This window comes from Neltuma alba, unplaced genomic scaffold (genome assembly GCF_004799145.2).
Source record: "Neltuma alba isolate B1F8T4 unplaced genomic scaffold, ASM479914v2 tig00012470_pilon, whole genome shotgun sequence".
Taxonomy (NCBI): domain Eukaryota; kingdom Viridiplantae; phylum Streptophyta; class Magnoliopsida; order Fabales; family Fabaceae; genus Neltuma; species Neltuma alba.
Genome location: NW_021636945.1, coordinates 52072 through 78366, shown reverse-complemented (window position 1 = coordinate 78366; position 26295 = coordinate 52072). Strand labels below are relative to the sequence as shown.

The window sequence follows — 26295 nt, the reverse complement described above, 5'->3', positions numbered from 1 at the left end:
GCTGAAAAATTGTTGATACAAGGGTCAACTTAGAATGAGTGGATTAACTAACTGGGCAAATGATCATTTCTACAATTATTTCTGTTTATTGTAGTTTGAATGCATTGTCAGATGATTCATGACCTGTTTATTGTGGCTAGACTAATCAATTTTGGTGCGTATGTTGTGGAATTGTTAATAAAAAAGTTAGAAATAGTAAAACTGCATCGGAGATACAAATCATTTCATACACTTGGGACATAGAATCAAGAATGAGCCCAAAAGTCCCCAATTGGGGGTTATTTGGGATCATCAAAATAAGTACTCTACAACAGACAATCCTGAAGAAGCCTCAGGCCAAGGAACATGGACCCGCACCATCATCTCCTCGTACTCAAAATCTGTGTCTTCCCCGTTTATTTTACAACTAATTGGCTTCTCTGATGCAAACATCCTCATTTCCCCACAACCTCTTAACTCTATTTTTACCAGTTTCTGGTGTTCCTCAATTTCCACGGATTGAATGGCGCCGCCAGAATTAAGCATTTCACTAATCCAATAGGAGCAAATTGAACCAGTGTTCGAGGCAAAACTCTGACAGGAGAAACAGTGACAAGTTCAAAACTAAATGGGTCCAATGAAACTTCGAACCCCTCTGAATACTTCAAAACCTTCAACTTGTCTTCCTTCAACATATAAACAGCAAACACGTTACTTCCTTTATAATTAACAGGCCATTTTCCATTGCTCCATTCAATGTCTTTAGGACTTGCCAAACACGTCACTCTTTGTGAATACTCAGAGGCACTCTGGTTTCGCCTTGTTCTCGGACACCACCCTCCTCCTTGACAGTTAAATAAACCCAGAACTCCCGTACACTGTAATTTACATACAATTGCAGAATTAGGATACTGAAGTCCTATCAAATTAAGTAATTCTGATTTAAAAAAAGGGCGAACTTATCACATATATGCATTACTTACTTTGTTGAGATTCCAAATTTTGAGCATGGTTTTGCCATCATGGAGAGGGTCGTTGAACAAGCAGTCTCGGGTGGGGAGAGCATAATGCTGGCATCGCAAGATGGAGCCGTCGGGCAAGACCAGAGTCTTGAGCAAGTTGAAGTTGTGTTGGCCCACACAATCGCTCACATAAATGGGGCCACCAGAGATGGATCTGGAAGCAGCGTGGAACTCAGCACAGGGATGAGTGGACTGAAACATGTCCCAGTCAGGCTGCACAAAGTTGCCCATCCACAAGCTGTTGTACGCACAGTGCACCATGTGACAACCTTGGAGCCAATACGTGCCGTTTGGATCCCCCGATGGATCTGTGCACCAAAAATCATCCCCTGCGTCATCGTTTTACAATGCCACTGTGAGTCTCCAGTGGGAATTCTCAAAGAAGGGCAAATTGAGTAAGGAAAAGGTATTGAGTGGCTCAGTGAATATAATTACCAACACGGGCGAGTGATATGGCTTGTGTGCCAAGGAGAAAGAAGTCATTACAGTGCTCCATGCTGGCTATCACTCCGTTCCCGTTGAAATGCTTCTTCACTGAAGCTGTAAGTGCGTTGTAGTATGCTTTCGCCAGCTCAACCCGTCCCCCATATTCTTCTGACAACATCTCAAGCAACTGCAAAATCAATTGCATACCCCCCAGTTAGTCCTTTCTCAGATATATTACTACGTCCAGTTCTTAATATAAAACTAAATCTTGTATCAAGAACTGGAGGTATTACATTACAACAGTTCAAACTCTGATCAGATTTAATCATCCCGTAATTGATTCACACCACTTGCAAGTATGTACCAACGTGATTCAGATTCAGTATCATCATCTCAGTGATATAAATCTCTTGTCAGTTAACTTGCTTTTGTCGTCTCCTTCTTAACAGATTAATTAGTTAAAAGCTTATGGGACCAAACATGCTAATATATAGAAGCAACCAAATCTCAAACCCACCGACAAAATGACCAAAAACAATGTCTAATTAACCAGCTACGTGCAATTCTCCACAATGAAACAGAAATGCACTGAAAGTGAGCCACTGGACTTTGTAAATTGGCAAACCTAAGCCTGTTTTTTTTTGGGTCAGAAAACCTAAGCATTAACACCATAATTAATCACTGGACTAGAGTCTGTGGATCTGGATGCTGATATGATAGGGCCTCTATACTCACCAGGTAATGCTTTCATGGAGGGACACTTGGCAAAAGAAGGGGACACTTGCAATGATAAAGCATATTGTGTGTGACACAATTGCCTTTCAATAATTCTCATAACCTGCAAATTACAACCACAGCAAGTCTATTCGCATGTTGTGTTCTTCCTATGACACCAGCACATTGCATATATAGCAAAACTATAGGATAATGGTATTTCTAAACAAATTAAGAAAAAAAAATCCATGACGTCATAGGGATTATAGCCTCAAGCATATACGGTGGCTACGGACGTCCGAAGCCAGTGTTGTAAGAATGTGTAAATATAAATTATTATAGGGCCTACTTTGCTGGAAATTGGTTTGAAAACTCAAACAATCATGTGCATGTGGCCCCACAAATTATATATTGCAATGAGCTCACGAGTTAACCATTCCGAAAAAGGCAAAATATATATTCATGAATCATGCTTAGGTATGATTATTTTATTTTTAAAAGAACTGAACTTTTAATCCCAACCGTCTGCGCATACCCGGTGTCAAGAAATATTATAGGGAGCGGGAAGAATTTTCCAGAAGACTTACATGTATGACATCCACTTTGACGCCGTCAATTCCCGCCGATTCCAGATGGGAGTGTAGCCCTTCGTACATCTGATGGACTATCTCCGGTGGGACCAGCCCGACACCGTTGTTCACAATCTTGTCCACCGCCAGATCCTCCATCGTCTTCTTCAATCCCTCCGACAACCTCGGAGCAACCACCTTAGCCTCCGGCATCCCCGGCACATTTGGTCTTATCCCACCCCAATACCCACACAGCGCGTGCCACACATACACATGCTCTATGCTCTTAAACTCCTCCTTTAGATCCCTCACAAACCCACCCATTCCCGTCTCGTAGGGTAACCGACGACCACGATAGTCCCTAAATTTGTAATTCTCTTGGAACTTAATCAGCCTACATGGCATTTGCTCACCTGCGGCCGTTCGATTCATCCCTTCTTGATCCGTTATAGGGTCGTCGTCGTGACAGATTGATTGCCAGCCATCGTCGATGAGTACCAAACCCGGAGGGCACCCTCCTTCCACTAAGCCTTTAACTCCCTCCCACACCCCTTTTGGGTGTACCTTCAAATAAACGCGTCCCATGTACACCAACCAAACTTGTCTACGATGCCTGGTGGGGTCTTCTCTTCTAGAAGCCTGAATGTCCCTAAATGGACTCTGATCACTTTCATGGCTTCTTTGATCAAGCGGTAAGGGTCATCGCCGACGTGCATGTAGAGACAGCTTCTGAAGGTGGACCCACGGACACGTGTGGACCCGCTCTCGACGCAAATGTCCACGTTGTCGTTTAACCCCGGCTGAAGTGAAGCTCGGAAAGGACCTTCAATGATGGGAAGCAGCAAGACGTAAGGACGATCACCGGTGTCGCTTTTGTCCAGGATCATCATTTGGGTCTCGTGCTCGACGTCGTTTCCGCTGGTTCCAACCCAGTGGGTGGTCCACCAGACCTTGAATCTGAATATGCTCATGAACCGAATCCCTCTGAGCTTTCCGAGAGGAACCACGTGTCGGCTTCGGGGCTCTTCGGCAACGAAGCCCACGAAACAACCGACGGTGGCGGTGGCGGTTTTGTTGGAGGAGAAAGAAGGAGAAGGGGTGGCTATAATATTAGCAGGGACGTCGGTGAGAAATGGGCGGCCATTAGCGAGGAAAGTTGGTCCTTCCCAGGTTATGGACAAGGGAGTTTCACTTTCAGAATTAGCATCAACAAGGCTCAATAAGTCTAGTGCAGCAATTTTGGTTAAGCTTGGGGCCATGACAGAAACTCAAGTCACAGTACAGACCCAGTAATGTAGTGAATAGTTTATAAGTAGAATAGAAAGATCTGTAAGAGAAAGCTGATACGGTTGGTGAGGCAGTTTGCGAAGAGGGCAGAGGAGGGTTTATATAGAAGAGAGGAAGAGGGGGGGCGGGGGCAGCGTCCTAGCTTGTTCTGAGGTTAGTGGAGCACCGTGGGGTTACTTTTTGGCACATTCTAGCGACAGCCATGACTGAAAACTAGCTGCCTGGTGTAAGGACATGTGAGTCGTTTGTACTGCATGTGTACACCGCTCGTTTTACCAAACATATAAAAATAATATGGACCAAAAAAAAAAATATAAAAATAATATCTTTTTTTAATAAAGAGTAATAATTAACAATATCACTTAACACATTAACAATTGTGCTACCGATCTAATTTGTGGTCTTATATGTAAGCCAAGCTTTATTTCTCTTATTGCCCACTGGTTACAACCGGGATATATTATATAAGTTTTGATTTGATGTACTAAAAAACAATAATGATAATAGAACTAGTTTTAATGGTATAGATTTAAAATTTGTAACTAATAATTTTTTAAATTAAAAATATATTTTTTAAAAAAATTTTATTTAAGAGATTACATTTATTTTTATTATATACTTATTACAAAAAAAAATTTTTTAAAATAAAAAATTTTAAAATTTAATTATTAACTATTTATAGTAAATTTAAACAACAATCAAATATGATGTGACATTGTGATTTGTATGCAATGTGCTTTTTCATATTTCGTCATATAGATCCATGAAACCATATTTAAAAAAGAATTACCCCTCTCATTGCAAATCCAAAACTTAAATTAGTTATTTGTAAAGAAGAATGTGGTTTGGATAATATCTATGTTTTTAATTATTTAAATTGAAAATTAACTAGCACACGCTTAATCCAATTTTTACCAACACGCATATATTCCATCAACTTTTTTCTGACCTTCATATCTTCTACCAACTTCCTGCAAGTAGTAAAAGTGATAAGAATATAGACTGTCCAGATGAAGAGAAACAAAATATAATGCAAAGTGTGAATGACTCAACACGAAACTCCAGAGAATTCCGTCCATCCTGTTAGACATTTTTTAATATTTCATTGATCCCTTGCCAAGCAACGGGGACCTCCAAAAGTGGAGAATGAAAAAAATCAGTCTTATTGAACAAGCTTTGACCATTGAAAATTAAAGGAACTGCAAATGATTGGTTCTGTTCTTAAATATGATTTACTTATTTTCTAAATAAATTAAAGTGTACTATTTTCCTTTTGCCATAAATGAGTATCCTACGTAGTACGTATCACTTATAAATTTGCAAATTTTTCAATATAATCTAGATTCATAGAGTTGCACACTTGCACTCCCCAATCTACAGTGTACTTTGTTTTTTAAGGCATTAATTATAAATAACTCTTTTCAGTGGAAATTCAAGCATTTGCTCATGAGAGACCAACACTTCGTGGTTTTTTTTTTTTTTTGTCTATAGGTATAGATTTTTTTTTATCAAAAACAATCATGTTCGGGCATTGTCAGTTACTAAATATAAGTATCTTTCTAAATGAATTATTACATCATATTATGAGAAATTAGTTATTTCTGTTAGACCTGACCTCATTACTAACCTTTCATGTTGTTAACTCGCTCCTTTCTCCTTCCACGCCCAAATTTTCAGGTGGGGTTCGGTAATCATTCAGTGAGGTTTCTGGACGGATCGTGGGTCTTTCTGGATGTTTCCTGAGCTTTGCCCTGGGCCCAACGCTTGCTTTTAACCATTTCCTTTTATTTACTGGCTAATGCGTGGGCCATCCCTTTCTGACTTCTATCTTGTCGAATTTTAATTAGAACCACTCATTTTCATTCGTTGAAAGGTCTTTTTTTATTTGGTTAAAGGAGTAAACTATCTCTTCATTGAATTAATTCAGCTACAATGAAAAACTATAAAACACAGCCACACAGGCCTGTATATATTCACCATATAGTCCTAGCCATCCTCTTATGAACAGATTTTATTTGCAAGACTTTAGTGTCAAAATTAACCTCCCATGTAAAATTTATAAGAAACCATACCGTCCAACTTTCAATTTCAAACCACGAGACTCACATCATAGCTTGTGCAAAGCATAAAACCCACAGTTGTGTTTGAATTTATAGTGATATTCATGTAAACTTTTGGAAGAAAGCGCGTATGCGAATGATTATGAGATAATTATGTGCACACAACATAATATTTAAAAGAACTTGTAATGATTTTGTCATCGTTTAACTTGTTACTCTTTCAGTTTTAAATATAAAACTCATTAATTACACTATAAAATAAGTTTTATATTTAATAAAAATAAATTATAATTTGTTAAAATTTTTATATTGTATATTTATCATATAAAAAATGGTCTTTGATGATTGTCATTTTAGTATTCACGAATTTTTCTATGATACCTTATTATACGTTTTAAAAATGTTTAGTGACATAAAAATTTATCCTATATGTACAGATGCCATGTTTCGATGCTTCTTCCTGAGGTACAACTCTATCTGTCCAATTCTTTATTTTTATTTTTTTTTGGACCAGCTGTCCAATTCTTTATTGTCCTTTAGTCTCCGGCAAACTGTCATTAGCTTCTTTTAATGATGTCTTATTATAGTTGATGATAATTTCCTTTGATTAAATTAAGCAGAGTTAGGAGTATGTTCTGCCGCCAGAAACTTCTACTGAATTGTGGAAGGCGTACTTCGCAGGAAGAACATACTTGAAGAAATATGTATCCGTCAACTTAGGGAACAATTTTCACATATTCATCTATATCTATCACAATATTTTTTTATATAGAAAATATTCAATATCTGGCCTGATTTTGAAGCCTGATTTTCTGTTGTAGTAACATAAGCTCGTTTATATTGAAAACCTTTTTTAAAAAAAAAAAAAACTGTATATCTATTAATCACAAAGCAGAAAACAGGGGCTTCTTCTATCAACATGCATCTCACGTTAAGAAAGATAGAATTTGATCATAGATACAATAATTCCCTTCCATCCTATGTAATACTACCTCCGGTCTTTAATATAAGACTTTATTTGACTTTTATTTTGATACTAAATATAAAATCTCAATCCACTTTGTCTCTCATATTTATGTATTTTTTCTCAAGATAGCTTTTTTAACAATGATAATTCTAGTTAATACACTTGATTAGTAAGGATATTTTAAGAAAGACTGCACTTATTTATTACAAATAACTAACTTAACTTATTTTTTTAATCTCTTCAAATTAGTCAACTAGCTTTTATAATTAGGACCGGAGGTAGTAACTTGGTAAAGTGATCAGCCATAAAATTGTTTTTTTTTTTATAAGTGTAGTTAACCGTCGCCGGCGAATCCATTAAAAACCTTTTATTGATGGACTAATTTCAAGTACAATTTCTCATTTTACAGTGGAATTACTTAATAAAAAATATAGTATATGCAGTATATAATTCTAAAATTTAACTATGTGATACTAAATTACAAAAAAATATAAATAACGTATTACATGACATAAATAATATGATTTTAATTTGTTTTAACATGTAAAAATGTATTATTTTATGTGGAAAATGTTTTTGCTTTTGCTGAAGGAAAAACTGGTTAATAAGGATATCAAAATCAGACTTAAAATTTCAACTTACGGAAAAAAATACGAGCAAAAATTAGATAATTACGTCACAGGGGAATCAATAACAGAAAATATACAAAAATGGATGGGAATAGGATTCATTTTTTCCCTAAATATATTGGCTGAATTTTCTCGCCTTGTATTTTTTTTTTAAAGTTGTATTATAGGCATTTAATTTCATATTTTATATTTATTTTATTATTTTTAATTTGGCAAAAATTAAATGAAAATTGATTGCTATTGCCACCTTGGTGTGTTAGCTGAACTGGATCAAGCTAACATAGTTTGATATTCAAGGTTTTAGTCCAGGTAAAGCCACTCATTCTTAACTCATCAACGGGTCACGTTAGGACTCTCAATGTTAAATGCCAGATTTAGGATAACTGGAAAGATTATTATTAAACACTCCTTCATGGATCGTGGTCAGATTCTATTTCTGATACATAGGATCTTTGTAAAGAGGCAAATTTAGAGCATACTCAGAATCTCTGATGACAGAAGAAAAACATTATAAGTGAGGCTTTCAGAAGAAGAGAGAAAAAATACTGGAACCATAAATTGGGCCACACGTTATCATCATAAATTAGTAATAAAGCAATCCGAGATTATTTGGGCTGGGCCGAGGAGAACTATCGAGGTCATGTCGGCTGTGGGCGCCTATCGATCGCTCCTGAGCCTGTCGTCTCACAGTCGCCCGACCATTACGTCGTTGTGATGAAATATTGAACAAATCGGTTGTCGGAAGTAGCGAATAAAGAGTCCAAGTTATGGAGTCTGATCATCCTGAGAATCTTCAAAAAAACAATGATTCGGTCTTTGTTGGGATGAGAATTCTCAGCTCTACTTCCATGCCAGGTTTTCTTTGAATTTCGAACATTTGTCTGTTATTATTTTTGTGTCTGTTGATTCGGTATTCCGTATATTCCTAGTTATCTTGCAAGCACAAGGATGTTCAGGTTTCGTAGAACTCGTATGAAATGCCATTTAGGATGCTTTAGTTATTTATATGGTCATTTACAACTGCAGAACGATTGTTTGATTCTGTACTGGTGTTTAATCCCGTCAAGTTGTTAATTTAGCTATTTTCAAAGTTTCGATAAGGTTAACGTCAGGAGCAGAATTCCTTTTCCCCCCTTGTGTTTCATTCTAGCTTCACAATCACAATCAATGTTTCGTTCAGCTCAAATGCTCAATTTTCAACATCGAGGATGTGGAAATTACAAAATTGACCAGAAGATTTGTTACTGTGCTTTTCGTATTAATATATGGCAATTAATCTTCTCCTCTTTTTTTTTTTTTTTTTGGGTTCTTTGGGGAATGGGTAACTTCCCGCAGTAGTGGATTTTACCATGACCCTAGTGCTGGCTGGTACTATAGCAGCAAGGATGGTCAATATTACAAATTTGAGGACGGCAATTACGTACTTATAAGTTCCAATGAGGTAAGTTCATGATTATTATAAATGCGCTTCAGTTAATGTTATCTTAAATAAAGTCTTATATTATGATCATTTTAATTTCATGATTTAAATTCTTTTGCATATTGTCCCACCCAGGCTGATGATGGAGAAACATTCCTTTCCAATAATGTTGCACCGCAAGACCCTCCTTTACTAGGTGGTTCTTGTCAACAAATATATGGTGACAATGAGGAGATTTATTCTACCTTTATTGAAGGTACATCAGATTGGCATCAACAGATGGGAACTGTTGCTGATGGATTTTCTCATGGTGAGGAATGTAACTGTTTTACTTTATTTTTTACTTTATTTGGAAGTGAAACTATTTATTCATAAATATGCCAGCTACGATAGCTTTGAATATGTTCATACACACAGCACTCATTGATGTGAGAAGCGCCGGTTATTAAGTAGTTCTTTTTTAGCAGCTCCCGTGGATTGCACAAGTAGTCCAACTTCTGAGAAACCTCCTCCTCCACCATCTGAGTGGTATGCATCTTCCACATCCTCATTGTTCATCATTTCTCTTATTCTGTACTCTTCTCCCCTAAAATATTATCCATTCACTAATTGCAGGTTAGAGGACACATTAATTGATCTTTACTTGTCTGGCTACAACAACCCAGCTGTAGCTGATACAGCAGTAATGCCCCTGGAAACAGATGATGGAGCTGAGTTAGCAGCAGATGGTTTGTTTGCATCCTCCAATCTCCATGGTCTTGTAGAAAATAAAGTGAAATTCGGATATCTAAGAAAGTTTCTAATGGTCCTGTTTCGCCTAGGTACCCAGAATAACAATACTTATGAATTGGAAGAAGGTGAATGGATCCCAGAGGATGAAAATGGCATAGCTGACATAGATGAAGGTACTCTGCTTTCATATGCATGTACACACACATGCACAAAACCTCTGAACGCAACAGAGGTGTCATTTGCCTTCATCTTATCACTTGTGTCTTGAGCAATTAGTTGCCTGTTTGGTGAAGCTTTTTAAAGTGAACAAAAGCACTATGGCTTTGGGGAAGTATAACAATCTTCATTACAGTTTAGGACTTTAGGCATATGGTCTACCTCCGTTGAAAATCCTTCTATTCATTTTTATTACTTGCTATGGACCATTACAAACGTTTCAACAGATGAAGAGAGATGGCGTGCTCAGTATGGCCAAGTCATTGATTCAGAAAAGAGGTGGGTTCTGAGTTTCCAGCAGTGGACTTGTGGGAATGGGAAATGGTTCGAGGACACGAAAAGATGGAAAGATGAGGTGGCCAGGTTGGTTGGAAGATTAGTGAAACGATCCACTAAGCTTCATCCTTCTATGCCCTCAGGTGGCGGAAAATTAAGATCTGCTCCTATCTGTGAAGCTCATCTCGATCTGGTACGAGTCAAAACAGGTCTGCATTTTGTTCTTGGATACATAATTATATACATCACCATGTTAAAGAAGACCTAATTATTAGTATGTTATATGCAAGAGGTGATGGGTATTTAATTTGAAATTTTCTTGCACTCTTTTCCATTCATATGCTCATGCTCTCTCTGCAATAACAGATTTCCAATTCTATTATTCTATTGAAAACTCAGTATCTATTTAGAATTGGCTAAGTTTACACTTGGTCTTTTAACTTTATACAAAGTTTTAATTTAGTCCCTTAACTTTAAAAAGCATACATTTGGTACTTTAATTCTAAAATCATTAGGCTTCAATGATGATTTTTTTGTAACAATCATGAATATTTTGAAAATTAAACTTAATATGTTAGCATTTGAGAATATTTTATCAACATTTCAGATCTTAATGTCATCATCTTTTTAAAAAATTTTAGGGTTAAAGGATTAAAAGTATACAGATTGAAATTTTGTACAAAGTTATAGGACCAAATGTATCTTTTAGCCTTTAGAATTTGTCATATGAATTTCTTTATCATGTTGAGCTGGAATCAACCGTCAAGGATGGCAGCTTATGTGGAAAATTTTGAATATTGGGATTTGTAGTGGTGTGATAATACTAGAAATATTTCCTGGATTAAGTATGGCTGCTTTTCACCAGGACAAGTGTACAAATTGCGAAATCCCAGTGCAAGTTATTTAGCTTCACTGTCAACATATGATTCTGCCAATCCTACAAAGGAATGGGGATTTCCTCCATTATCATCTGATTGGAATACTACCCATATATCTAAATCCAGTGAAAGTTCTGCATCAGCTTCTGGTGGAGTATGCAAGGACAAAGGTCTACCTGTGCTGCCAAATCAGTTAGCCGCATCTAAGGTGTGTATTTTGATTTAAAAACTAGGCAAGCCCTCTCATTCCATTCAGACAACATAGGAAAGTGTGCCAAACTCATTAACTAGTTTATATATATATGTCAATGCCAACTAACAAGGTAGTGCCAAAAATAGACTTATGACTTCTAAAGCTTATTTGAGCTGTTTACATTGTCGCTGCTGTGCCAGAAAAGAACCTGTCAGTACAGAGATAGAGCTGCTGAAAGAAGAATGTTGCACGGTGCTTTTAGTGTGGGTCCAGGACAGAAGAATCCAGTTGCTGGTGACAATGATACACCGTCATCACCTGTTGCGGACTGTCCACAAGGAGCTGCAGCTGAGGCACTGGAAATGTCATTTGGGGCTGGTAGTTATGCTAGAAAAATTATGAAAACCATGGGTTGGAAGGAGGTACATTCAAAGCTCTGAATATCATGTAGAATTTTGATTACAGACTGCCATATGGCCCTCAGTAGATTCTCAGTTTCTGGTTCACTTATACCTTTGATTCTTGCAGGGGGAAAGGCTTGGCAGCTCTACAAAAGGCTTGTTGGAACCTATTCAGCCTGTTGGAAACATTGGCAATGCAGGTTTGGGGTGGTCTCGCCATGGGAAAAAACGCTAGTCATACTGTACTGTTTAATGTTCGTTGTTTGGTACTGCTGCCGTCCAACCTCTGGTATTCGGATAGTTTTCCTCATCATCTTATAATGATATGGGAAATCGGTTAGAGCGATACCTGATGCATCAAGACTAGATGGAGATGGTTATCTTTAAACAGCTGCCCTGGCAGGAAGAAGAGTGTGGCTCCTCTCTTCGTCTTTTATTGGAGGAGCAATAAGAGAGCAACAGCGCCAACTGTACATCCCACTGGGGGGTTCTAGCATGGATATCTTCGACATTATGAATTTCTTGGTCAAGACCAGAGACCTTACCAAGCTGAGGCGGGCTGCATTCAAAAAGATCAATATTCCCATCTGAAATATGGAATCAGAATAGAGGAATTATGGGTCAGAATCTGTAAAATAACAATGGTATTCTCGTGGTCCATGGCTAGTTTTACACGTGCCCCTGAGCAAGTAATTCAACAGTGGGACAATGATGAGGTGATGAGTAGAAAAAGTCAGAGAAATTGGATCGTAAAAGAGAAATTTGATGGTTTGTTATGGTTAGTATACATTCTCTCAGATCCTCTGAAGTAAATGCCCCTGAAGAGAGTGGAAAGAAGAAAAAAGAGAATAAATAAGGCTTGAAGGGATAGGGATTAGGCTTTTAACCTTTTCTCTCACATCTGCATGTTCAGATGTAGTGACCCATCCTTTAGAATAAAGCACAACTGAAAATACCGGATGTAGTGATGGAAGAGCCTCTTGAAACAGCAATCCGCAGTTTAGAGTTTCTAGTCTTGTTATGTTCTCGACCACCATCAGCGAGGAATTTCTAGAAACTGGGGTTTGTGCTTAGGGCACACGCTTCAAATTAGGAGGTTGAACCAGAGAATTTGCTTCAGACCTACATTTACTTGGTTTCAAATTGATGTGATCTAAGTAGAGCGCTTTGGATATATTGCAGACATTGGATTTGTTGGTTTTCCTCGCAAGTTTTCTCAAGAGAAGAGTAGAAACGGAACATAGAAGGTCGCTTGCCAAAAAAATCAAAGAAAAATTGTAGGAAGGTTCACCAATAGGTTTTAGATTAAAAAAAAAAATTAAAGAGATAAGTTTCCCAAATTTCATTTAGTTTTTGAAAATTTAGTATTTACAAGTTTGACTGACGTAACTCTGATTCGTAAACATGAACTTCTAACATTCATTTATAAATTTGACATATAAATGATATAATTTATACATATGAAAATTTAATTTGCAAAATTTTTTTTGACTTGGTATTGAATGAAATTTGCGAAACCTATTTGCCTTAATTTTTTTATTTTGATAAAGTATTATTCTGCTATCACTAACCACAATGACGCACAATCGTGTCTGACATTTCATGCGTTGATTCTCAGTGGCCGCTTTCGAATTTCGGAAGTTCTAGTGAACTTAAAAATGGCCGTAATGAGGTGAGTTGAGACCACAAGCCAGGTTATTTCACTTGCACGTTTACAACATCAACAACAATAACAAACAACTGAATTAGCGTAAATAGTAAAGACTCCTAGTTCTAAGCAAATGGTTGGGAGAGAAATGAAGTTCCTAACCTCTATGTGGAGGCGGGAGGCAAACTGAGGAAAAACGTACGTACATTTTATCTTCAGTACCCCCAAAAGGCTTAGTCCCTAAAATTCCGCCAAAATAAGGCCTTGGGCCTTGTTACCTACCAAAATAACAAATTGTACATAAACAATATACAATTAGCAATGGACAAGGAAGAAAAATGATCGTTTCCTCCAAAACCCATTTTAAATCTTAGGCTTAGGTGACAATTTTGTCAGATGTCTTCTCACAACTATCTTTCTTCTCCGATGCTGCCTCCGTTTTCTCATATTCCATTGAGCTCTTCTGTTGCAGCTCGCGTTTCAGTCTTTGGATCTCCTTATCCTTCTCTTCTAATTTTTCTTGCATCATAACCACCTGCAGCAAAAATACTTTAGCTGCGTCCTGACGAAATACAAGCAGCGTTGAGAAAAATAAGAGACTTCGTCAAAAAGCACATATTTTCGGCTCTACCACCAGTTAATATAACAACGTAATCATATCCTTCAAAAACCTAGCAAAAAGAATCCCGCTTCTGCTAGTGCGCAGGTATACTTTTAGTCAATACAGCATAAAGGGTAAGAGAAAAACACCTCCCTTTTTTTTGAACAAAAACTTCTTTTCTGCATCAAAGTAAAAGGTTTTTTCAGATCAAGTTTCCCTCAGTAAACATTTTTCCACTGCATAATTATTCAATCAAAGCAAAGGCCGCCTAACGCATAACCGAAATTGAGAAGCAATCACTTGATTAAAATCAAAATATGACAGAAGGAACAAGTGAAACCATTTCATTGGATCTTTCCAAATCATTTGTCAGCCCCTCCATAAATTTCCGCAATCCTGCAACCAATGTTTATGATTAATATTACATCAATTGCAAACATAATGTAAAACATCAAGAAACACATTGTGTAGCTTGTAATCACCAAAATAAAATTTATGAACAGAATGTAAATATCCAAGTTTTTATTCCATTCTACGGTTTAAAATTCCTCCCTAGGAAATGTTTAACTTCTTAAAAATGTCCTAAGATCAATACATTACTAAATTCATTAGAATATGGCAAACTTCAGATCATAGTTGTCAATGGTTTATAGAAGCCAATGGCAGCACTGCCAAAAATCATCACGTCATTGATAAACACCGCTTCAAAAGATTAGATAGTATCAAAATAAAATTGATTATGCACATCTATTTTCAAATGATCATCAGATTTGTGAATAACCTCTTCAATGAATCTTAGAAAGGTCACATAGCAAACTAGCCATACACTGCAGCCAAATCATTGGCATGGTTTAATTTTACAAGACTCATCCAACAATTTACCTTCAAATTGACTTCTGAGCTCAGCATTCTGGGACTTCTGCAGTGCAAGTTTCATTGCTAGTTCATGCATCTGTGCATCAAAAGGGAAAAAGAGATCAACTGTCAAGCAACATTTGAGCAGTAAAGGAAGATTTAAAATCAAAGCTGTGTTAATGTATGTCTACGTAGACATCACTTTCAACTGTGTATACCATATGACACTGTAAAGCAAATAAAATGTGACTGAAAACGAAATAGAAAGGGAATAGAAAGGGAAAAGGTGATTTTAAAGTTTGGAAATCTTGTTTGGAGTCCCAAATAAAAAAAATAGCAAAAAAAAAGACAGTTGCCCTTGTGATATATGGTAAGAGGCTTCTGAGGGGCTTTAATTAGCTTTGGCTGAGTATTACCTTTATAGTCAGTTGGAAGACAGAATAATCACTGATGACATGTCTAGGTAATGGGATATATCTGCTGCACCTACACTCTCTTTCACATTGTCGAATGAACATCCTTGAGTAATAATTATAAAGATATAATAATTATTATATATCTTGTTTGTGCAATGAAAAAAGAAAGATCTTTCTTCCCCTGCGCACCCTAATAATTTCATTGGTAGAATACACATTATCTTAGAAACCTACCAAGGGCATTCATCAATATATATATGTCCATAATGCATAAACATGCAAATCTCTTGTGCTAACACCACTGAGCACTTAGATCAACTGCTAGGAATTGTTCCAACTTAACCAAAGGTCACAAGTTTGGTCATTTAGGAAAGCAGCAGTGGGTACCACATTAGTCTGATTTGTAATTCTCTGAGAGGTTGGCTAGAATATCGCCCAAAAAAAAAAAAAAAAAAAAAACACACACACACACACACACACAAACAAACTAACTTGTGCTAACCATTTAGTCCCTTTCATGTCCAATAACGCAATGGAAAAAAAATAATAAACTCCCAAAAAATAAATAAAACGACAGAAACAAAAAGCAAATCATATAGAAGCACCTTTCCCTCAGAAGCTTGATTCCCGATCTCTTCATTTTCCTCCTGCAGGGTTCTACATTTAGCCATCAACATCTTCCCCATCTTACTCTGAGGAGTGAAGTTTACAGCAGCGATGTTATCTTGCAACTCCTTTACCCTTTTATCCTTTTCCTCAACTAAATTCTGCCATCAAATTAGAACTCTAGTAAGAACTTCCTTTTAAGAAGTAATCAACAATGCATACAAAAAGTTGACACCACAGTAAAACCAATTGATTATCTACATCAAGCAACAGGCATAAGAAATCAAGATGAAGTTAAACATGCGCTATAAGACATCAGAATCAGATGGTGATAGATTGAAGCACGTGGATATATCTTTGGAATTCGAAGGTGCCAATCAAACCTTGTAATTGTTTTAAAAACCTCATATATGCATCCGACCACCCTCTGCCCCACTGCTAGTCATCCTCTCTGACTCTGGTTCTTGGGGAGGCAGACAGTTAATCAAGCATCCTTTGGTTCTTAGCAGGTTCTTGTAACAACTAACTCTACTTAACGGGATAAAACTACAGCTTCGTAATAAATAGAATATTATTGATCAAGTTAGAGGATAGTACTCTTCCTACATTGCTGGGCCAAAAGAAACCAAAGAAATAGCTTAGACTAACTGTTTTGTATTAGGGCCCCAGTTAATAACAGTTAATTAACTCAGCTTCCCTATGTAAGCGGGGCTCAGTGACAGAGAGAGCACAAAGTTGATTAAATATAAGCCATTATAAATTTTAATAACAAACCTTTAATCGAACGAATTCTTCATGAACAGCTGGATCTAGTAACAACTTCCTTCCCTGAAAATCAAATATTAGGGGAAATTAAACCCACTACCAACACGTTGAAGTCTAGGGAACTAGAGTAAGTAAAAGAAAGAGATAAAGGATACAAGGCAAGAAGATTGACAAATATAAGTCAGTATTTTTATCATTATTGAAATGACTGTAAGAAACCAGAGTGATAAACAAGAAGCAACTGATCCAAATCACAAAGAAATAAGATAAAATAAAGGAATAAATACAGAAAAACGCAAGATTTTTCACCCTTCTGTTTCAGTTCATCAGATGCCACACAAAAGGGAGGTAGCCTCCCCACCCCCCAACCCAAAAAAATAATCCTACTCTTTCCGATGAGAGACCTTCAACATTTGTTTATCAAAGGTGTTGATAAACTGAACTCAAGCTGGATTTCTTCATGAATGGTAGGTGATGCAGTGTACATCCATGCTGAGAATTTCACGCTTTACAGAATCAAGCATAGCACAAAAGTTTCTTCAAAAGTGACGAAGCAATGATATACAGTGAATGAAAATGGTGAAATATGTGGAAGTAAGCACATTAAATCTCCACACTGCCGAAGGAATATAATACTAGAACACATATAATATACCTGCATTGATGGCGGCTTTAGTTGTGCTTTCAGATCCCGTACAATAGACTGAAAAAATATTGAAATCTTAGGCATTCATAATAATTACAACCACCAAAATGAATAAAACTTAAAAATCAGTAATTGATTTCAATAAAGTGCTTGCTGCCTAGAACCTCGGATCCAGATGAGGCCCATGACGCTGATATGGGCAAGGTTGAAATGGCAAAAAACAAGTGGCAGCAAGTTTTCTGAATTCCATACACCTCCAGTGAAATCATGCCAAACATTTGCAACCAAGAATATTCTGGCCTCTGTCTATCTAATTATTATCAAATCCTTATCCCTAACCTTTTGCTGCTACTTATTAGTTGCTGAACCCCCCCCCCAGCAGTTGAGGGGGCATATCTAGTTTAACAGAAGGAAGCTTACAAGGAGTTATAGATATATAAGATATATGTATATCATAAACTCATATTGGTAGAATATTCACTCACCAAATTGACTCTCATGAAAAATTAAGGAGTCATATTGCACCTCATTAACCATAATCGATCCCTTTTTTCTTTTTTTTTTAACACTACTAAACAGAAGAAACATGGTTCAATGTTTATACAGGCAAGCCAACTGTTGGCAATGCAAACACTTCCTAATTGCTAACCAGAAGAATAGATACAATAATTGAATAAGAACTCTTGATTATGACAATGAAATTTTACAAAAACTTCATTTAAGGAAAGCATTAAAGATACCAATCAAATATTATGAAACTTGTGTACACAGTGACTCAGTATTTTGTTGACTTTGTTGTTAGATGCATATAAAGGTTAGTGAGACAGAAGGCATGGTCCCACTCTCAGTTTCTTCTCACTTCATAATTTATATTGCTTTAGTTGAAGAGGCCAGTCAATTCCATCAGCATTCGAGATTGACCCAAAAGAAAAACATGAGTGCTCATGCTACAAAGAACAGCATCAATATTTTAAAAGAATTACCTTCAATTCTGCTATCTCTTGTTCACGTTTTGCAAATGTTACAATGAATGCAGCTTCCTTTTTCTTTGCCTTTTCAAGCTGATAACCAACAAAAAAATAAGTAGGGTCAATGAAACCTTACAAATAGATTAGAATTATAATTTACATTAAAGCAACACAGGTAACAGACTCTAAACCTGCTCTTTCAGAGACTCTTCAGATGATTTCAGGGCCTGAAGATAATTAATCACTGTCTTCGGTTCTACAGAGAAGAAAGACAAAATAATTTTTTCAGCTACAGATTTGAAATAGGGAACACATAAGCTTCTGTTTGAACAACGACTACAGGTCACATAGTTTTTTTTTAAAAAAAAAAAGTAGAAGCTGACCTGGAGTGGTCCCAGTAGGTAAGAAAGGTTCATTTTGCAATGAAGAATGCCACTTCTGAATCTCAGATTTTGCAGCCCCGTATTCATTCTTAAAAATGGAATGACCAGGTAAGAATTTTGAAGAAAGGATAGAGCCATAAAGGTATATTTTAACCTCAAATATGACTATCATATGAACTTTATACCGTGACACAGACAATTCTCAATTCTGCACAAACTTGAACATGTTCCCAAATAATTTGTAACACTACCGACCAAAAATTACAATGAAGCTTTCATAATCGGCACTGATCATCATCCAATCAATGAATTAAGACAGCAGTCCACTTATCTCAACTATCAAAAGTGAGGATCTTTCTCAAAAAATACAACAAACAGAAGAAAATAAACAACTACCGCACAAGAAAGGGAAAGAAATAATGTCAAAGACTTGCTAAAAGGAAACCTTACTTGGCATTTTGCAAGTGTGTCCTTACAACTCTGAAGACTGCCGAATACAGTTGCAAAATAAATTTTAGGCTAAAATAATATACTGCAACCTTGGTACAGCAACATGTTCCACATCAGATATGCTGTAACATACCTCTCACGAAGAGACAAAATCATTCCTGTAGTGACGCCCGGCGAAGCTTCTTCAGCTTTTGATTTGGCCTGCATTGAAGAAAAACAAATTCTGTGTTTCAAATACAATCTTTACACCTCTCATTAGCAAGTACTCGTATCAGAGAAGAACAGTGCCCATCATTCATTCCACCTTCCATGGGAAACCATACATGTTCTTATCTTATTCCACAATTTTCGCAATGACTTTGCTTATAACCATATCATTTCGGTAGAGAATAAGATAAATATCTTGCACCGAAGAAACCGAATAATATAAATATCCGCTGCATAAATAATGATACGTTATGGATATTCACGTGTGTTTAACAGAAACGGTAGTAGTAAGGATAACCTTCTTAGGAGCAAAAGGATCACCGTCATAATCTTCATGGTCATAGTCCGGAGATGACCTCTTATCACCTACACTTCCAGAGAACTATAAGATAGGAATATACGAGTAAATTTCAAAAAAGCAGCGTCTGGCAGAGACGAAAAACCTGAGTGCCTTCCAAATCCGCCTTCAAAATCAAAATCCTACGCTTGAGAAAAGAAAATATTAGGTTGCAAGAAAGGTTAAGCTCGAGGAATATAAATGAACAAACCACACCAGGGAGTCAGTGAGAGGAATAGCGTGAATTCTTAGACTTACATCGTCGAAATGAGCGGGAGAAGCCATGAACTCCAATAACCCTAGAAATACCAGAGGCACTGAGGGAGCAGTATGTGAGCGAAATGAAGGCGAAAATGGGATTTTTCTGGGAGGGAAGAGGCGTAATCAGACGTGGCAGTTAGCATTAGGCTCCTTTCAACATTTAACAGTTTCCAGCTAGCAAGTCAATTACGGTTTTGGACCCCAAAAAATGGAAGAATTACCGAGCGGATTGAAGAAAACAATTTAGGGAGTGTTTGGATAAAAACCAAACCATGGTTTCAGAAGTGCTTTTACGGATTACGAAGTAAATATGTGGAGGAGGTTATCTCGTTTTGCGGAAAAGTGCTTCTGAAACCATGGTTTTGGAGCACCCAAACAGAGCCTTAGTTATCAACCAATTTTAATGATAATTGACTAGCTTACTTGCTACCGGGAGACAAAAAGAAGATAGGTGGCTTTGATTATGGATTTGGATATATTTCTAAGTCTAATTTTCTATCCATTATCTATGCATCAGAAATGTCGATCCGAAGTCCACACAAAAAAGCCCAGGCCGATCTTTTTTTTCCCCCCCCCCCCGTCCTAAAATCGTGCTAAAACAACCGACCATTGCCACTATTTATTTACATTTTTTTTTTTTGGGGAACACCGTTATTTATTCCACAGTTCCGGCTATCAACTGATTTTATTTTTATAAGGGTGTAAATTTATTTCCAAAGTTTTCACCTATAAATACTGGATATTTTGAAATCCTTTCTTTCTCACCTCATGGATAAACCGATTTTCTTTTGTCATCCTTCATAGAAGAAACTCACTTGTTTAAATAAAATTTAAGGAGGTATTAAGTGTCAAGCCAAAAGCTCCCACCACGATAAACTGATTTGAATCATGGAGTTTTGCGAGAAGGATATAAGTGAATGCATTCAAGTCCATAGATAGAGTGCTTTAAGCAATGCTTTGACACCGAATTGGGAGACGCAGCCGCCAGCCAGTAGTACAAGGACATTAAAGTAAAAGAATATATCTGGAAAAATATTATAGGTGTTTATAAATAATAATTTTAAATGACACATAACCCGCCAGGCACACGTATTATAAATTCTTCAACAAAAATAATAATCACTCATAATTAATTTTATCACTGAATAATCATTTTTTGTGCCTGAAGATACAATATGTCAATATCATTGAACAAAATAAATTGTTAGACCCGAAGTTTCTTCGAAGGATCGCGGTGGCAAATGGCAATGAGGCAACGAGCTCTGTCTTTTGCTCTCTTTTTTTTTTTGGTTAAAGCATAAACATCTTTTTATTGGAGGCAATCTTATTTGAGACACTGTCGGACATTAAATGTGGGTACCTCTCCCAACAAGAATTCAAATATTGGTTCATCACGTTGTGGGATACTAGTTCCTTCTACTAGACTCAATTCCTGTTTGTTCTGTCTTTTGCTTTTTGTACAAGGAAAATTTATTACAGGCTTGGGCCTGAGGTCAGATGCATCTCCGAAGAAGGGCACTTTTTGGGCCAAAGATGCGAAATAGGCCTCATCAACTCAAAGCTTTAATTGAGTGATTAGAAGGATGAAAAGCATGATGCCACGATTCCATCATGGTTTTGGCAAACGTGGCATTTTGGTCAACAAAGAATTGTAGTCAAATCACTCCATAAAGCTCATTGTCATTATTTTATGCATTTAAAGAAGCATTACCACCATTCTGACCCCTTTTTTTTCATTGGATTTGGCAGAGGCATCCTTTGGGAGACACAATTAGTGGTAAGAGGCTTTGTGAATGAGATACAAAAGTGGTTCAAATAAAAGAACATATCATATTAAATCCTTTTATATATTTTTAATCTTAATAAAAATGGAATTCATATAGCATACATTATGAAAAATATTAATTTCAAGTTTTAATTATAAAAAAAAGCAATAACAGATACTTGAAGATTGTACTTGAATAGTTGAATTTATCACGGAATAACATGATACACTGGCAAACTTGAAATAAAATCTCGATCTCACAAGTTTCATAGAAGGATCATGAAAGGCAAGATTATTAAAGTCATAAACATTAATATTACCAAATAAGAAAAAGGTACTGCAAAGCCCAATCCCGTATGATTTGCTCATACAGCCTCCACAGTAAAACCCACTCCCCAACAATGGCAAACGTTAATATAATATTGTCTTTGAATAACTTTGTTCTCGTTTCACATGCCTCGTTTGTCGACCACTCAATTTTTATCAAAAAAAAAAAAACAATTGCTATACTTGCAGGGTTTAAAAAACTAATTTTCATTCATTAATTATTACACTTTATAATTGTTGTGTTGGCAGGGAGGGGGTATGCCCATCATTCTCAATCAAGGATTCAAATCATCCCTCTGAATGGAAACAAATTGAATTCTTGTGGTTGGATTATGTATAATATTCTTTTTGGTAATATTTGCAGCATGAAGATAAAGACAGACAACCTTTTCTTCAAACCTTGCCATACAAGGGCCCCACCAACTAAAGCCAAGAGAAGAAAAAAAACACAGTAGTTTAGAATTCGTGTCGTTATTCTTAATTTAGATTATCTCGTTAATTATGTCTTTTTGTGATTAATGATACGTACATATGCGATCGAGGAGGTATAATTAAAAAGCAGAAAAACTAGTCTTGGCTGTGCCCCACGCCCGCTGCTTCCGTGATTGGCTCCCGCGGAATGCTTGGGGCCACGTGTCGACATATTATTCGCTCTTGGCACGTGGGTCTACCCCTAGTCAGAATCATGCATAATTGTTTTTGCTATTTTTTCCCTTTAGGAAAGGTTTTTAATTTTTGGTTATGTCAGTTATGGGGAGCGTTGGATTTAGTTTAAGTTATCTCATTCATAGTTGACACGAGTTGGATCACATAATAGAACTAATTCGACAAGACTTCCATAATAATGACCTTTGTATGGGTTTAAGTCCCTTTCAAGAGTTTGTGTTAATGGTTAACCCATTTTCAAAAAAAAAAAAGTTCTTTTTTGGATATACAAAGACAAGCATTAAGATTGAAAGTTACATGAACCAACTATTGAATCATACAATAAGATTGAGAATTCGTGGCATAATATCACAATCAAATTGAAGTATATCAAAGCAATTTAAAAGAATATCAGAGATTTAACTTTTATGAGCCTTCCAAACAAAATAATCAACACATTTCAGAGTTCTCCTATAAAAATGGATAATCTATTCGAATTGGTATCTACTAATATCTTAGTAGATTTCACTCTTGCATTAATTTCTATGTGATGAAATGATATAGGACTTGTTTGGATTGACTTATAAGTAGCTTTTCAAACATAATTTACAGAATACGAGATAAGTATGTACGAAAAATTTTATCTCGATTTATATGAATCTGCTTTAAAATTCATCTTAAACGGAGTTCCAAACAAATCTATAGATGATGAGATGGATGCCCCTTGTAGGTCGAAAGTCCATTGATGTGGATGTAGTTTTAAAAGTGATTTACACTTCTGTTAGTCTTGACAGATGGAGTAATTTATTCTTATTAATATTTATAAGGACAAATAATAGGAAAAACTTAATTCCATCCCATCAATGGGGTTAACTAACTCATTTTCATTTATTAATATCTAATTTCCCGCGTACAGAAAAAGGAAATATAACTACTTTGTAACTATCAGGAATAAAAATGTTTAGTGCAGCTTTTGTTATTAAAAATGAGTGATTAATAAGTAGATGAAAAAAGCAAGTGAAAATTATTCTTAAAGGGTCCAACAATATTAAATATTTCATAATAATATCCCATATCAAATAATTATATATGTAGGGAAAATGACAAAACAATAAAATCTCAAATTAAATTTGTTCTCTATACTTTAAGAGGTTTAACAGCATTTGCAGATGATATTACATTTTTATAAAAATTCTTGATTTGGGATTTTTTTTTTGTCATTTTTTCTTATGTGTGTGTGTGTGAAACGAGTGAAAATGCATCTAAATTATGAAAATATTTAAAAGCGATGTGAATAAAAGATGAAATAGATGAAGATATAGGTGGGGGCTTGTCGGCAGGGCGAATTGAGAAGCCTATATGGAAGGAATGGATTCAGGTTGAAATTCTGTGAAATGGAGGGGACAGGGTTGTGACATAAGAGGGCCCTAAGCTCCTTTAGGGTCATCCCATTGTTCTGTTCTTCTATCTCCTCATCATCACTTGTATTTTCATTCCTCTCTCTCTTCCTTTACTCTGATTATTACTTCCACCCTAATTTTACCTATTATCTTTGTTAGGCTGTACTAACTCATGTTATTTAGGTCCATTAAGACTGTCTTTTCATTAAAAAAAAAAATCAGAGTAATTGGTCCAGGAGATTAGCCTAGGTGAGAAAATCCAAATATAATACGGATTTGAATTCTCTCCTGATTTTTTTCATCCTCCTTATTTCATCCCCATCATTGGATTAAAAAAATACTGAGATTTAATATCTTATAAAGATCATGATTATAATATTATATAACAGATAAATAAATTCAAAATGGTAAAATTTGTACACTACTAAAAATAGACAAAAGAATAATGATTTTATAAAATACTAAATAATCAACTAATTAAGAAAAGGAGAAAATGACGAGGGGAGGATCAAATCCGCATAATGCAAGGTTTGACAATCTTTTATTGCCATTCACTCATTTGGAAAAAGGAATAGTTAAGATCGATGCTGTTAAATTGCAGAAGCTGGTGAATTGTGATGAATGGCTTCTCATTTTGTCTCAACCACCCATTGAAAAGAATAGAAGCTGGAAAAGCAAGATAAAACCATCTCACCTAATAATAGTTAATTCAATTTTTGAGCTTCTAGGGGGTCATCAAGATCTGGAAAAATCTCTCATTTTCCTGGTTCAACTGAAATGAGTGTGTTTTCTCATGTCATATGAACATGAACATATGTGTGGTTTTATTAGGTTTGGGGATTAATTGTCAAGTCACTTAATTATAAGATGATTGTGTCGCCTGAACAAGTGTATGGGAGGAAGTAGGTGGCATAGTTTTTAGGGCTTTGCTTGAAGATCAAGTCACAATTTAACCCACCAACATGACATGTGAGTTCAATCCCATCAATCCCAACCAGCTTTTTTCTAATTGTTAGGAGGTGTTTGGATAGAAACCAAACTATGGTTTCAGAAGTGTTTTTACGGTTTCTGAAGTAAATATATGGAGAAATTTGTCTCATTTTACGGAAAAGTGCTTCTGAAACCATAGTTTGGAGGTTTCCAAACACCCTCTTAATCCATTCTAAACTGCTAGCATTTTTTGACAGTGAGTGGATATCTAAATTCATATAGTAATTCTTAAGTTAGATAGACTTAGATTTAATAAGAAATGTACAATAAAGTGGAATAATCTATGAGATAGAATAGATCATTGTGAATTTTAAGAGGAAAAACATCTAATCCCAAGCATATTTTGAGATAAGGTGTGACGCTATTTATTCTCCCACCATTAACTTTTATATAAAACGGTGAAATTCTAGAATTTTCTATTCAATGAGCGATTTTCAGGCTCAAAATTCGAAACCAATAGTTATGAAAGCTCTAATATCATGTGAGGATTTTTGTTTTTGGAAAAAAAGTAGATTTATTAAATGAAAATTTTGTTACAATATGCAACACACAAATTCACCAATATACGCCATACCGGGTTATGGTACGAAATAAAACTTTATGGGAAAGTAAAAAGTGAAAACACTCGGACCGACCCGCGACCAAACTCCTCGACTTTGCCCTCGTATTGTTGGCAAAACAAGAAGCTAAAAGTCTAAGTACCCGTTTTCGCTTTTCAACTTTGGGAATCAATCTTTTCTTCCCTACCAGCATTTTTGTATGCATATATCTATGCACACCCACACACAAATATATATATATATATATATATTTGTCACCATACATACATACATATATCACAGGAAAAAAGACAGAAAAATAACATTTGAACTTCATAATCTCCAAATGGTCTGCTGAATTTGAGAAATCCCAATTTAGTCTCAAGAGATACCAAATTGGGATTATCATGTTAAAAAAAAAGACCAAATTATCCTTCATTTTAAATATTGTTTTTAAAATATCACAGCCCTCACTGGCTAGCCAATCGCCCGAGCTCGGGTGGTAGCGGTAGTCACCAGAGCTCCGTCGGTTGGAAAAAATTTTTTTGAAAATTTTTACAACTTCATTATAACCGTTAATAACTTTCGTAACGCTATTAACAACTTCAGTATAGTAGTTAATAATAGGTTTTCTGGGAAATTCAATAAGCTCCAGTGATCGGAAATAATTTTTTAAAATTTTTTTTACAATTTCAGTATAACAGTTAACAAATTTTA

The 26295-nt window shown here is 36.0% G+C and overlaps 2 protein-coding genes and 1 pseudogene across 2 annotated transcripts; 1 reads left to right on the top strand and 2 right to left on the bottom strand.

Moving 5' to 3' along the window:
- Positions 1–251: 251 nt before the first annotated feature.
- Positions 252–3969, bottom strand: LOC114727410 (galactinol--sucrose galactosyltransferase-like). Its single transcript, XM_028914120.1, is given in 6 exon segments — positions 252–527; positions 530–857; positions 963–1330; positions 1437–1614; positions 2729–3285; positions 3288–3969. Coding segments are annotated over 6 exon segments (2349 nt in total). The 3' UTR covers positions 252–291.
- A 5245-nt stretch (positions 3970–9214) lies between these two features.
- LOC114727403 (uncharacterized) lies at positions 9215–12989 on the top strand (annotated as a pseudogene).
- A 491-nt stretch (positions 12990–13480) lies between these two features.
- Positions 13481–20028, bottom strand: LOC114727405 (FKBP12-interacting protein of 37 kDa). The gene is made up of 15 exons (XM_028914114.1): positions 19910–20028; positions 19758–19794; positions 19613–19680; positions 19241–19308; positions 19108–19144; positions 18658–18745; positions 18466–18530; positions 18290–18367; positions 17316–17363; positions 16670–16723; positions 15895–16056; positions 14901–14970; positions 14359–14414; positions 13826–13952; positions 13481–13695 (listed from the first exon to the last, which is right to left on the bottom strand). Exons 1-15 carry the CDS (start codon positions 19934–19936, stop codon positions 13658–13660), a joined length of 1023 nt encoding a protein of 340 aa, XP_028769947.1. The 5' UTR covers positions 19937–20028; the 3' UTR covers positions 13481–13657.
- Positions 20029–26295: the final 6267 nt, after the last annotated feature.